This window comes from Mesoplodon bidens (assembly GCF_964165515.1).
Source record: "Mesoplodon bidens genome assembly, chromosome: 1".
Taxonomy (NCBI): domain Eukaryota; kingdom Metazoa; phylum Chordata; class Mammalia; order Artiodactyla; family Ziphiidae; genus Mesoplodon; species Mesoplodon bidens.
This window is the reverse complement of record NC_138176.1, coordinates 140822477-140835446: the sequence shown is the minus strand read 5'-3', so window position 1 is coordinate 140835446 and position 12970 is coordinate 140822477. Positions and strand designations below refer to the sequence as shown.

General features: G+C 37.4%; 1 protein-coding gene across 6 annotated transcripts in view; it reads right to left on the bottom strand.

Moving 5' to 3' along the window:
- Positions 1 to 12970, bottom strand: part of TEC (tec protein tyrosine kinase) — a 156127-nt gene that overhangs the window by 1430 nt on the left and 141727 nt on the right. For all 6 annotated transcript variants that reach the window (XM_081236591.1, XM_081236587.1, XM_081236588.1 and 3 more), the window contains 3 exons: positions 3663 to 3727; positions 911 to 1029; positions 670 to 827 (listed from right to left, as the gene is read on the bottom strand). In XM_081236591.1, coding sequence (XP_081092717.1) covers positions 670 to 827; positions 911 to 1029; positions 3663 to 3727 — 342 coding nt within the window. The remainder of the gene's footprint in view (positions 1 to 669; positions 828 to 910; positions 1030 to 3662; positions 3728 to 12970) is intronic.

The following is a 12970-nucleotide window of genomic DNA, read 5'->3' as shown; positions in this document are numbered from 1 at the left end:
GGCTTTGGAGTCAGACAGGACTCTGCTTCTCTGTAGTTAAGTGGCCTTAGGCAAGCAACAACGTGATATCCTCATCCACAGAGTGATCATAGTAAAAGTATGCACACTTTGAAGAGTTATTTCGAGAACTAAATTGAAAGCAGTTAGCACAGTGCCTAGCACATCATAACTGTGAGCTAATGTTACTGTTATCTTTCAAAAGTCATTTTGGTGTCTAATCTCTTCTATGAGGTAACATTTTAACATGGGGTGAAGGAAAACTTCCGAAGACTGAGAGTAAATGACCAGAGGAAGTTGAGGCTTGGAGAAAAAAACCTCTGGTGAAAGAGTAATACTTCGACAACACTAGAGATCCACTGAAAGAACAGCTACTTCTCTGGGCTTATCCCCAGAGCCCCCAGCTCAGGTGACTGTGGCGGGAGCCCCACTTGGGAAAGGAGCGGCAGCCTGAATTTACTATCTTAATTATTAGTGTTTCCCACTTCTTCACATCTTCTTCCCCCTATTCAGACTGAGTTGAGAAGACTGGCTTCCTACTTAAGAGTTTGAAATCATATAAAACATGCACTCATTCACTAGGCTATAAAGACCACACGGTTTGAATCTACCAAGCCCAGATCCCTGAATGCTTTAGAGATTGAAGAAAAAAGCACCCGAAAAATGTTATACCTCCTGCCAACATCTCAGCATCACCTCGTACACATATCTGGACGCCAACTTCGGCTGATGGAGTCGGTGGCCGCGAGTAACCATGGTTACCACTTCATAGTTGGTGTTTTTCTCAAAGGGCATTCTGCCTTCAGTGAATATTTCCCACATTAAGACACCTGGAAGAGGAGAAGGATTGCCAAACAATGCACTCAGTTCCTCTTCAGGGCAGAGTTGAGGGGAAATGGAGCATGACTCTTACCAAATGACCAGATATCTGATTTGCTGCTAAAGCGGCTGTAATTAAACACCTCAGGTGGACACCACTTCACGGGAAATTTAGCACCGGAAGAACTCGTGTACTGATCATCCAGAACATACCTAGAGTAAGACACTGAGTTACAGTCTGTATTTTGTACATGTTCTTTAATTTTTTTCCCCCTTAAAATCAAAAGCACAGTTGACTGAAGTCCAACAGGCATCCGGTTGAAGCTGGTTGTTTGCCTCTGCAGCCACGCCTCTGCAATTGCCCTCTTCCTCTAAGTGCTTGAGATGCATGCACTGTAACATTCTATCTGCGCTTTCACTTTTCTGTTTTTCTTTTTTATAAGGCATTGGAGGCAGCATACAAGAAAAGAGTTTGCAAACTTTCTTTTTAAGAAGCAGTTCTGTTTTTTAAACAAAAATTTTACCCAAAGGCCCCACATGTAAAACATCTAAGCAGAGCTGCTCTAAAGGAAGTGGTGCAAAGCGCTTGGAGCACATGTGCTTTTGCCCCCATGATTCCACAGAGCACAACTTAAAACTATAGCAAATAAAAAGAGCAAACTGCAAAATGACGTACGCATGTGGTGATGTATATATGTATGTACCATGATGTTCATCCTCTATACACACACCCTCAGAACAATACTATGTAATTTCTCTATGGGAGCATACTTATGTCCTTCTGGAAGGACCCACACAAACTGGTAACACTGGTTACCCCTGGGGAGGATCTTCATTGGGGTGCTAAATATGGGCTCTTCAGCCCTTTCTGTAATGTGTTCAGTATGTCTTTACAAGAGGAAGGTGTTTATGTATTATAGGAACATACCAGGTTAATTTCTGCAAGCTCCATGGGAAAATATTCAAATGATTGCACAAACTTCCTTCGCTGTATAGACAAAGATGGTGACAGTGCCACCATGGGCGTTTGTCAGTCAGGGGAGTCTGAACTGAGTGTAGAATGAGTGTTTCAAAGGAGCTGATGCAAAAGCACAGGTTTTTTGAAAGCCAAACGTATGAAAATCAAACCTGAAATTGGAGGCCTGTTAGATACAGAATATCTTCACAGAAAACAAACAAAGAGCACTGGGTCCTTACTGCCCTGAGAGCCAGCAGTTCTGGTCCCATTTCGGACAGTAATGGCTTTCTAACCTCCCTCGGCCTGAGTTTCCTCAGGAGGGAGGCCTGGCCTGCCTTTATAACCGCCCTCATGCTGGCCACGGGCTGACCACCCTGACCCCCTTTGGATTCTTGAGCAGGCCGAGCTCATCCCAAATTTCAAGCTTTTGGACTCGGTGTTCTGCCACCTGGAATATTTTATCCTCAGACTTTCACCTAATTGACTACTTCCTGCCTTTTGGGTCTCTTTTCAGATATCCTGGTCTCAAAGAGGCCTTCAAGAGGCACCAGATTTGAAGTCGCTACCGTCACCCCTGCCCTGCGCCATCACTCAGTACCCACCCGCCCCACCAGCCCCAAGTTATCGCTATCACAGGGGTCGGCAAACTTTTTCTGTAAAAGGCCAGACAATGAGTGTTTTAGATTTTGCAGGCCTTTGTAGAGTGAAAGCAGCCAGACAACACATCTGTGAATGAGTCTGTGTCCTATTAACACTTTATTTATGGACACTGGCTTTTGACTTTCAGATAATTTTCACATGTCATAATATTTTTAAAGTTTTTTTTCCCCCAACCATTAAACAATGTGAACACCGTGGTTGGCTCACGGGCCATACAAACATAAGTGTTGGGTCAGATGTGGTCCAGAAGCCGAGGTTTGCGGACCCCTGCTCTGTCACCTCACTCTGTACTCTCCCCTCTTAGTGGTTCTCAGGTCTTATGTTTCTCTCTCCTCCTGAATTTAAGCTGCATGTGGGCAGGGACTCACATGGATAATGTCATCCTCTGCTAGGGTTCACTCTCTAGTGTTGTGCCTGGCACAGAGCAGGCACCTAATTTTGTATGGACACGTGTACAGATAAATGAATGGATGAAGGAAGGAGGGAAAGAAAGGACAAATGAAATACTTTTTAAAGGACTTTTCTAACACCCTATTAAGATTACAAAAATTAAGAGAATAAAAACATTATAGATTTGCGTATTCTAAAAACTTACCCCAAACACATTTCTATCAAAACAAAAGATTCTAGAAATTTAATCCACACCAGGGAGAAAAGAAAGTAGTGTATTTAACGGACTATACTACCACCTAGTGGAGAGAATGACTAACAATAATTAACACAATGTATACTGTGTTATTTTAATATATTTATTTTATCTCAGGACATCTAATAGGGTTTCCTTTTTGCTTTATCAATGCAGATTATTTCCATGCTTATCGATTCTATAAGCTAATGTGAATATCAACTAAAGCCACATAATGAAGTATTAAGTAATCATAATTTCTCAACAGTTTACCTGAGAAAAAGCTAACAGTAAAATGACAAATTCAGAAAAGAAATCTTTCAAAATATAGATAATCTATTTTCTAACCTTATACAAAAAACACTAAGAAGCAGAAAAATCAATCTGTACAAAAATGATGGGGACTTAAAAAAAATGATGGGTACTTCTAATGTTTTGTTAAAGGAACAAAAGATATTGCAAAATAGCTCTTAAACAGGCGTCAGAGGAAGAAGCTGACACAAACTGCAAAGAAAAAGTCAAGTACTTTCAAGGGAAAGGCCACAGTCTTACATTAATTTAATCCAAAATTTATAGAAAATGTTCACATATACTCAGCCTTACCTAGCCATTCCAAAATCAGAAACTTTCACAATTCCTCCCTCATTTACTAGACAATTTCTGGCAGCCTGGAAAACAACATTATAATGGTATATTAGTTGCAAAGTTCCACAATAAAAGTAGAAAAATATAAGTTCTGTTTATATTAAATTTAGTGTAACCCAATCAACATTTGCAGAGGTGCTGTCTCTTATAAATTTTTTTTTTACCCCTATGGAAACATCTTCAACATTTATATGAAAGAATGGATAGAAAGAAAGGTCAAAAGTCTCATGTGAAAAAAGGCATTATTACATAATCTTTGCCAACTGTCATATCTATACAAGGACTAAGAGGAGGGTCAATCAGCTTTTTGCCCACCCATTTCTATTCTTATTAAACTATCTGATTTTCTTATTGATAGTGACAATGTCTCTTAAAGTCCTTAATTCAGGTTCTTACTAGGCAAGCTTTATAACACACAAGCATCAGAGTGATGGGTGAACAATCTTTTACCCAGTGGCTTTGCTCAATGATTGGTCTTCTCTAACCCAAAGAGTCAAAAGAACAGCCATATGTAACATAGTTTGCTTTGTCATTTATGACAAACACAATTCTAGATTACTTATACTTCCTTCCCCATTCTTTAAGGTTACAAGGTTGAAGAAAATAGTTTGGAAAAAGACATAGTATTTCTCAGAAGGAAGACATGATGACAATCTTTTTACATGCTATAACCCATAGACAAAGAATGTATTTTTCTTCCTTATGCTTCAGAATTTTATTCTCTGTACGAGGCAAATTCCATTTACATGAGGTTATTTCCTGTTGAATGCGTTTTAAGAGTCTCTTTTAAAGTACGAGTTAACACCCGTTCCCTGGATTATCTCTGTCTTCCTATAAAGATACCTTATCATGCCTTTACTTGATAAGTCACCAGGATTCTTCACCCAGGAGACAGAAGCATCAAAATCTTCCCTTAAGGGATGACAAAAACCTACCCTAATGATGTCAGTATCATAGGCACAAACATATCAAAATTGCCTTCACCAAGGTGTGGTATGTGTAGAGAGGTGTAAGTTGTCATACTCACATAGACAACAGATTTCCATCAGTTTTAAAAGTCAAAAAAGAGAAAGGTGCTAAATTCACAAGTTTCAATATGACAAAGAGATGTTCTTTATCATCACTGAGCATAATAATAACTAATGTTACACATATCACATCATCTTCTATTTTGCAAAGTCCTTTGCCCCAATCATAAAATGTGATCTTTAAAAGTTTTGTGAAAGAAAAGCCCAGGACAGGATGACTTCACTGGTGAATTCTACCAAATATTTAAAGAAGAATTAACACCAATCCTAAGTTCTCAAACTCTTCCAAAAAATTTTAAAAGGTTCACTTCCAATCTCATTTTATAAGGTCAATGTTACCCTAACTCCAAAGCAAGATAAGGACACAACAAGAAAATAAAAATACAGCCAATATGCATGATGAACACAGATGAAAAAATCCTCAACAAAATATTAGCAAACAGAATTCAACAGCACATTAAAAGGATCATACGCCATGATCCAGTGGTATTTATCCCTGGGATACAAGGATGATTTGACATATGCAAATCAAAAACATGATACACCACACTAACAGAAGGAAGGATAAAAATCACATGATCATCTCAACAGATACAGAAAAAGCATCTGACAAAATTCAAAATCTTTTCATTTCATGATTAAAAACTCTCAACAAGTTAGGTATAGAAGGAATGTACCTCAACACAATACAAGTCATATATTACAAGCCCACAGCTAACAACATACTCAATGGTGAAAAGCTAAAAGTTTTTCCTCCAAGATCAGGAACAAGACAAGGATGCCGACTCTTGTCACTTCTATTGAACATAGTACTGAAAGTCCTAGCCAGAGCAGCTAGGTGAGAAAAAGAAATAAAAGGCATCCAAATTGGAATAGGAAAGTAAGATTGTCTCTGTTTGCAGATGACATGATCTTATATATAGAAAACTCTAAAGACTCCACTAAAAAACTGTTAGAAGTAATAAAAGAACTCAGTAAAGTTGAAGGATACAAAATAAACATAGAAAAATCACTTTTGTTTCTATACGCTAACAATGAACTGAGAGAAGTTAAGAAAGCAAGTGAATTACAATAGCATCAAAAACATTAACATATGTAGGAATAAATTTCACCAAGGAGGTGAAAGACCTGTACACTGAAAACTATAAGACACCGATGAAAGAAACTGAAGAAGACACAAATAAACAGCAAGATATACTGTGTTCACAGAGTGGAAGAATTAATATTGTTAAAATGTCCATACTACCCAAAACGATCTACACATTTAATGTAACCCTAACAAAATTCCACCGCATTTTTCAGAGAAATATAAAAAACAATCTAAATTTCATATGAAACTAAAAAGACCTTGAATAGCCAAAACAATCTTGAAAATGAATAAAGCTGGAGGCATCACATTTCCTGATTTTGAAGTAGATTTCAGAAATATAGTAATCAAAACTGTATGGTAGGGCTTCCCTGGTGGCGCAGTGGTTGAGAGTCCGCCTGCCGATGCAGGGGACACGGGTTCGTGCCCCAGTCCGGGAAGATCCCACATGCTGTGGAGCGGCTGGGCCTGTAAGCCATGGCCGCTGAGCCTGCACGTCCGGAGCCTGTGCTCTGCAACGGGAGAGGCCACAACAGTGAGAGGCCCACATACCACAGAAAAAAAAAAAAAAAACTGTATGGTACTGGCACAGAAACAGAGACATAGACCAATGGAACAGAACAGAGAATCGAGAAATAAACCCATGTATATATGGTCAACTAATCTTTAGCATGGGCACCAAGAACACACAATGGGGAAAGGATAATCTCTTCCATAAATGGTGCCAGCAAATTCAAATATCCATATGTAAAATAATGAAATTGGACCCTAATCTTACACCATACAAAAAATTAACTTGAAATTGATTAAAGACATAAATGTAAAACCTGAAACTATACAACTCCTAGAAGAAAACATAGGGGAAAAGCACTTTGACATGGTGTTGGCAATGATTTTTTGGATCTGACACCAAAGCACAGGCAACAAAAGCAAAAATAAATAACTAGGGCTACACCGAAGTAAAAAGTTTTTTCACAGCAAAGGAAACAATCAACAAAATGAAAAGGCAAACTACAGAATGGGAAAAAAAATATTTGTAAAACATATATCTGATAAAGGGTTAATATCTATAATATATAAGGAACTCATTCAACTCAATAGCAAAAAAGCAAATATTCGATTGAAAAATGAGCAGAGGACTGAATACACACTTTATCAAAAAAGACACACAGGGAATTCCCTGGCGGTCCAGTGGTTAGGACTCACACTTCCACTGCAGGGGGCATGGGTTCAAACCTGGTTGGGGAACTAAGATCCCACATGCCGTGTGGTAGGGCAAAAAAAAAAAAAAAAAAAAAAGACACACAAATGGCCAATAGGTACGTGAAAAGGGGCTTGACACCACTAATCACCAGGGAAATGCAAATCAAAACCACAATGAGATATCACCTCACACCTGTCAGAATGACTACCAACAAAAACACGAGATGACAACAGCTGGCAAAAAAGAAAAGGCAGAGAGCAGAAGCAAGAAGAACTACAATCCTGCAACCTGTTGAACAAAAACCACATTCACAGAAAGACAAACTAGATGAAAAGGCAGAGGGCTATGTACCAGATGAAGGGACAAGATAAAACCTCAGAAAAACAAATGAACTGGAGATAGGCAACCTTCCAGAAAAACAATTCACAATAATGACAGTGAAGATGATCCAGGACCTCAGAAAAACAATGGAGGCAAAAATCGAGAAGATGCAAAAAATGTTTAACAAAGACCTAGAAGAATTAAAGAACAAACACCTAGAAGAATTAAAGAACAAACAAACAGAGATGAACAATACAATAACTGAAATGAAAGCTACACTAGAACGGATCAATAGCAGAATAACTGAGGCAGAAGAACGGATAAGTGACCTGGAAGACAGAATGGTGGAATTCACTGCCGCAGAACAGAATAAAAAAAAAAGAATGAAAAGAAATGAAGACAGCCTAAGAGACCTCTGGGACAACCTTAAATGCAACAACATTTGCATTATAGGGGTCCCAGAAGGAGAAGAGAGAGAGAAACGACCAGAGAAAATATTTGAAGATACTATAGTCGAAAACTTCCCTAAAATGGGAAAGGAAATAGGAACCCAAGTCCAGGAAGCACAGAGTCCCATACAGGATAAACCCAAGGAGAAACATGCCAAGACACATAGCAATCAAATTGGCAAAATTAAAGACAAAGAAAAATTATTCAAAGCAGCAAGGGAAAAATGACAAATAACATACAAGGGAACTCCCATAAGGTTAACAGCTGATTTCTCAACAGAAACTCTACAAGCCAGAAGGGAGTGGCATGATATACTTAAGGTGATGAAAGAGAAGAACCTACAACCAAGATTACACTACCCAGCAAGGATCTCATTCAGATTCGATGGAGAAATTAAAAGCTTTACAGACAAGCAAAAGCTAAGAGAATTCAGCACTACCAAACCAGCTCTACAACAAATGCTAAAGGAACTTCTCTAAGTGGGAAACACAAGAGAAGAAAAGGACTTACAAAAACAAACCCAAAATAATTGAGAAAATGGTCATAGGAATATACATATCGATAATCACATTAAACGTGAATGGATTAAATGCTCCAACCAAAAGACACAGGCTCGCTGAATGGATACAAAAACAAGACCCATATATATGCTGTCTACAAGAGACCCACTTCAGACCTAGTGACACATACAGACTGAAAGTGAGGGGATGGAAAAAGATATTCCATGCAAATGGAAATCAAAAGAAAGCTGGAGTAGCAATCCTCATATCAGATATAATAGACTTTAAAATAAAGAATGTTACAAGAGACAAGGAAGGACACTACATAATAATCAAGGGATCAATCCAAGAAGATATAACAATTATAAATATATATGCACCCAATGCAGAAGCATCTCAATACATAAGGCAACTGCTAACAGCTATAAAAGAGGAAATTAACAGTAACACAATAATAGTGGGGGACTTTAACACCTCACTTACACCAATGCACAGATCACCCAGAATGAAAATAAATATGCAAACAGAAGCTTTAAATGACACAATAGACCAGATAGATTTAATTGATATTTATATGATATTCCATCCAAAAACAGCAGATTACACTTTCTTCTCAAGTGCGCACAGAACATTCTCCAGGATAGGTCACATCTTAGGTCACAAATCAAGCCTCAGTAAATTTAAGAAAATTGAAATCATATCAAGCATCTTTTCTGACCACAATGCTATAAGATTAGAAATGAATTACAGGGAAAAAAAACGTAAAAAGCACAAACACATGGAGGCTAAACAATACATTACTAAATGACCAAGAGATCACTGAAGAAATCAAAGGGGAAATCAAAAAATACCTAGAGACAAATGACAATGAACACACGACAATCCAAAACCTATGGGATGCAGCAAAAGCGGTTCTAAGAGGGAAGTTTATAGCTATACAAGCCTACTTCAAGAAACAAGAAAAATCTCAAATAAACAATCTAACCTTACACCTAAAGGAACTAGAGAAAGAAGAACAAACAAAACCCAAAGTTAGCAGAAGGAAAGAAATCATAAAGATCAGAGCAGAAATAAATGAAATAGAAACAAAGAAAACAATAGCAAAGATCAATAAAACTAAGAGCTGGTTCTCTGAGAAGATAAACGAAATTGATAAACCATTAGCCAGACTCATCAAGAAAAAGAGGGAGAGGACTCAAATCAATAAAATTAGAAATGAAAAAGGAGAAGTTACAACAGACACCCCAGAAATACAAAGGATCCTAAGAGACTACTACAAGCAACTCTATGCCAATAACATGGACAACCTGGAAGAAATGGACAAATTCTTAGAAAGGTATAACCTTCCAAGACTGAACCAGGAAGAAATAGAAAATATGAACAGACCAATCACAAGTAATGAAATGGAAACTGTGATTAAAAATCTTCCAACAAACAAAAGTCCAGGACCAGATGGCTTCACAGGTGAATTCTATCAAACATTTAGAGAAGAGCTAACACCCATCCTTCTCAAACTCTTCCAAATAATTTCAGAGGAAGGAACACTCCCAAAACTCATTCTATGAGGCCACCATCACCCTGATACCGAAACCAGACAAAGATACTACAAAAAAATAAAATTACAGACCAATATCACTAATGAATATAGATGCAAAAATCCTCAACAAAATACTAGCAAACAGAATCCAGCAACACATTAAAAGGATCATAAACCATGATCAAGTGGGATTTATCCCAGGGATGCAAGGATTCTTCAATATACGCAAATCAATCAATGTGATACACCATATTAACAAACTGAAGAATAAAAACCATATGATCATCTAAATAGATGCAGAAAAAGCTTTTGACAAAATTCAACACCCACTTATGATAAAAAACTCTCCAGAAAGTGGGCATAGAGGGAACCTACCTCAACATGATAAAGCCATATATGACAAACCCACAGCAAACATCATTCACAATAGTGAAAAACTGAAAGCATTTCCTCTAAGATCAGGAACAAGACAAGGATGTCCACTCTCACCTCTATTATTAAACATAGTTTTGGAAGTCCTAGCCACGGCAATCAGAGAAGAAAAAGAAATAAAAGGAATACAAATTGGAAAAGAAGAAGTAAAACTGTCACTGTTTGCAGATGACATGATACTATACATAGAGAATCCTAAAAATGCTGCCAGAAAACTACTAGAGCTAATTAATGAATTTGTTAAAGTTGCAGGATACAAAATTAATGCACAGAAATCTCTTGCATTCCTATACACTAATGATGAAAAATCTGAAAGAGAAATTAGGGAAACACTCCCATTTACCATTGTAACAAAAAGAATAAAGTACCTAGGAATAAACCTACCTAGGGAGACAAAAGATCTGTATGCAGAAGAGTGTAAGACACTGATGAAAGAAATTAAAGATGATACCAACAGTTGGAGAGATATACCATGTTCTTGGATTGGAAGAATCAATATTGTGAAAATGACTATACTACCCAAAGCAATCTACAGATTCAGTGCAATCCCTATCAAATTACCAATGGCATTTTTCATGGAACTAGAGCAAAAAATCTTAAAATTTGTATGGAGACACAAAAGACCCCGAACAGCCAAAGCAGTCTTGAGGGGAAAAAACGGAGCTGGAGGAATCAGACTTCCTGGCTTCAGACTATACTACAAAGCTACAGTAATCAAGACAATATGGTACTGGCACAAAAACAGAAACATAGATCAATGGAACAGGATAGAAAGTCCAGAGATAAACCCACGCACCTATGGTCAAGTAATCTATGACAAAGGAGGCAAGGATATACAATGGAGTAAAGACAGTCTCTTCAATAAGTGGTACGGGGAAAACTGGACAGCTACATGTAAAAGAATGAAATTAGAACACTCCCTAACACCATACACAAAAATAAACTCAAAATGGATTCGAGACCTAAATGTAAGACTGGACACTATAAAACTCTTCAAGGAAAACATAGGAAGAACACTCCTTGACATAAATCACAGCAAGATCTTTTTTGATCCACCTCCTAGAGTAATGGAAATCAAACCAAAAATAAACAAATGGGACCTAATGAAACTTAAAAGGCTTTGCACAGAGAAGGAAACCATAAACAAGACGAAAAGACAATCCTCAGAATGGGAGAAAATATTTGCAAATGAATTGACGGACAAAGGATTAATCTCCAAAATATATAAACAGCTCATGCAGCTCAAGACTAGAGAAACAAACAACCCAATCCAAAAATGGACAGAAGACCTAAATAGACATTTATCCAAAGAAGACATACAGATGGCCAAGAAGCACATGAAAAGCTGCTCAACATCACTAATTATTAGAGAAATGCAAATCAAAACTACAGTGAGGTATCACCTCACACTAGTTAGAATGGGCATCATCAGAAAATCTACAAACAACAAATGCTGGAGAGAGTGTGGAGAAAAGGGATCCCTCTTGCACTGTTGATGGGAATGTAAATTGATACAGTCACTATGGAGAACAGTATGCAGGTTCCTTAAAAAACTAAAAATAGAATTACCATATGATCCAGCAATCTCACTACTGGGTATATACCCAGAGAAAACCATAATTCAAAAAGACACATGCACCCCAATATTCATTGCAACACTATTTACAATAGCCAGGTCATGGAAGCAACCTAAATGCCCATCGACAGATGAATGGATGAAGAAGTTGTGGTACATATATACAATGGAATATTACTCAGCCATGAAAAGGAATGAAATTGAGTCATTTGTTGAGACGTGGATGGATCCAGAGACTGTCATACAGAGTGAAGTCAGAAAGAGAAAAACAAATATCAAATATTAATGCATGTATGTGGAACCTAGAAAAATGGTACAGATGAACCAGTTTGCAGGGCAGAAATTGAGACAAAGATGTAGAGAACAAACGTATGGACACCAAGGGGGGAAAGCCGCAGTGGGGTGGGGGTGGGGGTGTGCTGAATTGGGCGATTGGGATTGACATGTATACACTGATGTATATAAAACTGTGTATAAAACTGATGACTAATAAGAACCTGCTGTACAAAAAAATAAAATTCAGAAATTAAAAAAAATAAACAACTAATACTAAACTTTCTTTGAGTTATTTGTATGGAAATATGTTAATATAAATGTTTCAGACATTACATGAAATTCCTAAAAATCTTATATGTTCTGGTATAATGTTATAAGTCATATTTCTAGTTATTACTTTAAAATGTGTATCTCAGAAATAACAAAAAAAAAAAAAAAGAAAAGGTGGAGAAAGAGGAACCCTTGTATACTGTTGGTGGGAATGCAAATTGGTATAGCCACTATGGAAAGCAGTACGGAGGTTCCTCAAGAAATTAAAAACAGAACTACCATATGTATGATCCAGCAGTCCCACTTCCTAGTATATAGCTGAAGGAAACAAAATCAGTACCTTAAAGAAACATCTGCACTCCCATATTCATAGCAGCATTATTTACAATAGCCAAGACATGGAAACAACCCAAGTGTCCATCAATGGGTGAATGAATAAAGACAATGTGGTGTGTATATATATACATAGACAGAATGGAACATTATTCAACCATAAAAAAAGAAGGAAATCTCATCAGTTGCAACAACATGGATGAACCTGGAGGACACTATGTTAAGTGAAACAGGCCAGACAGAGAAAGACAA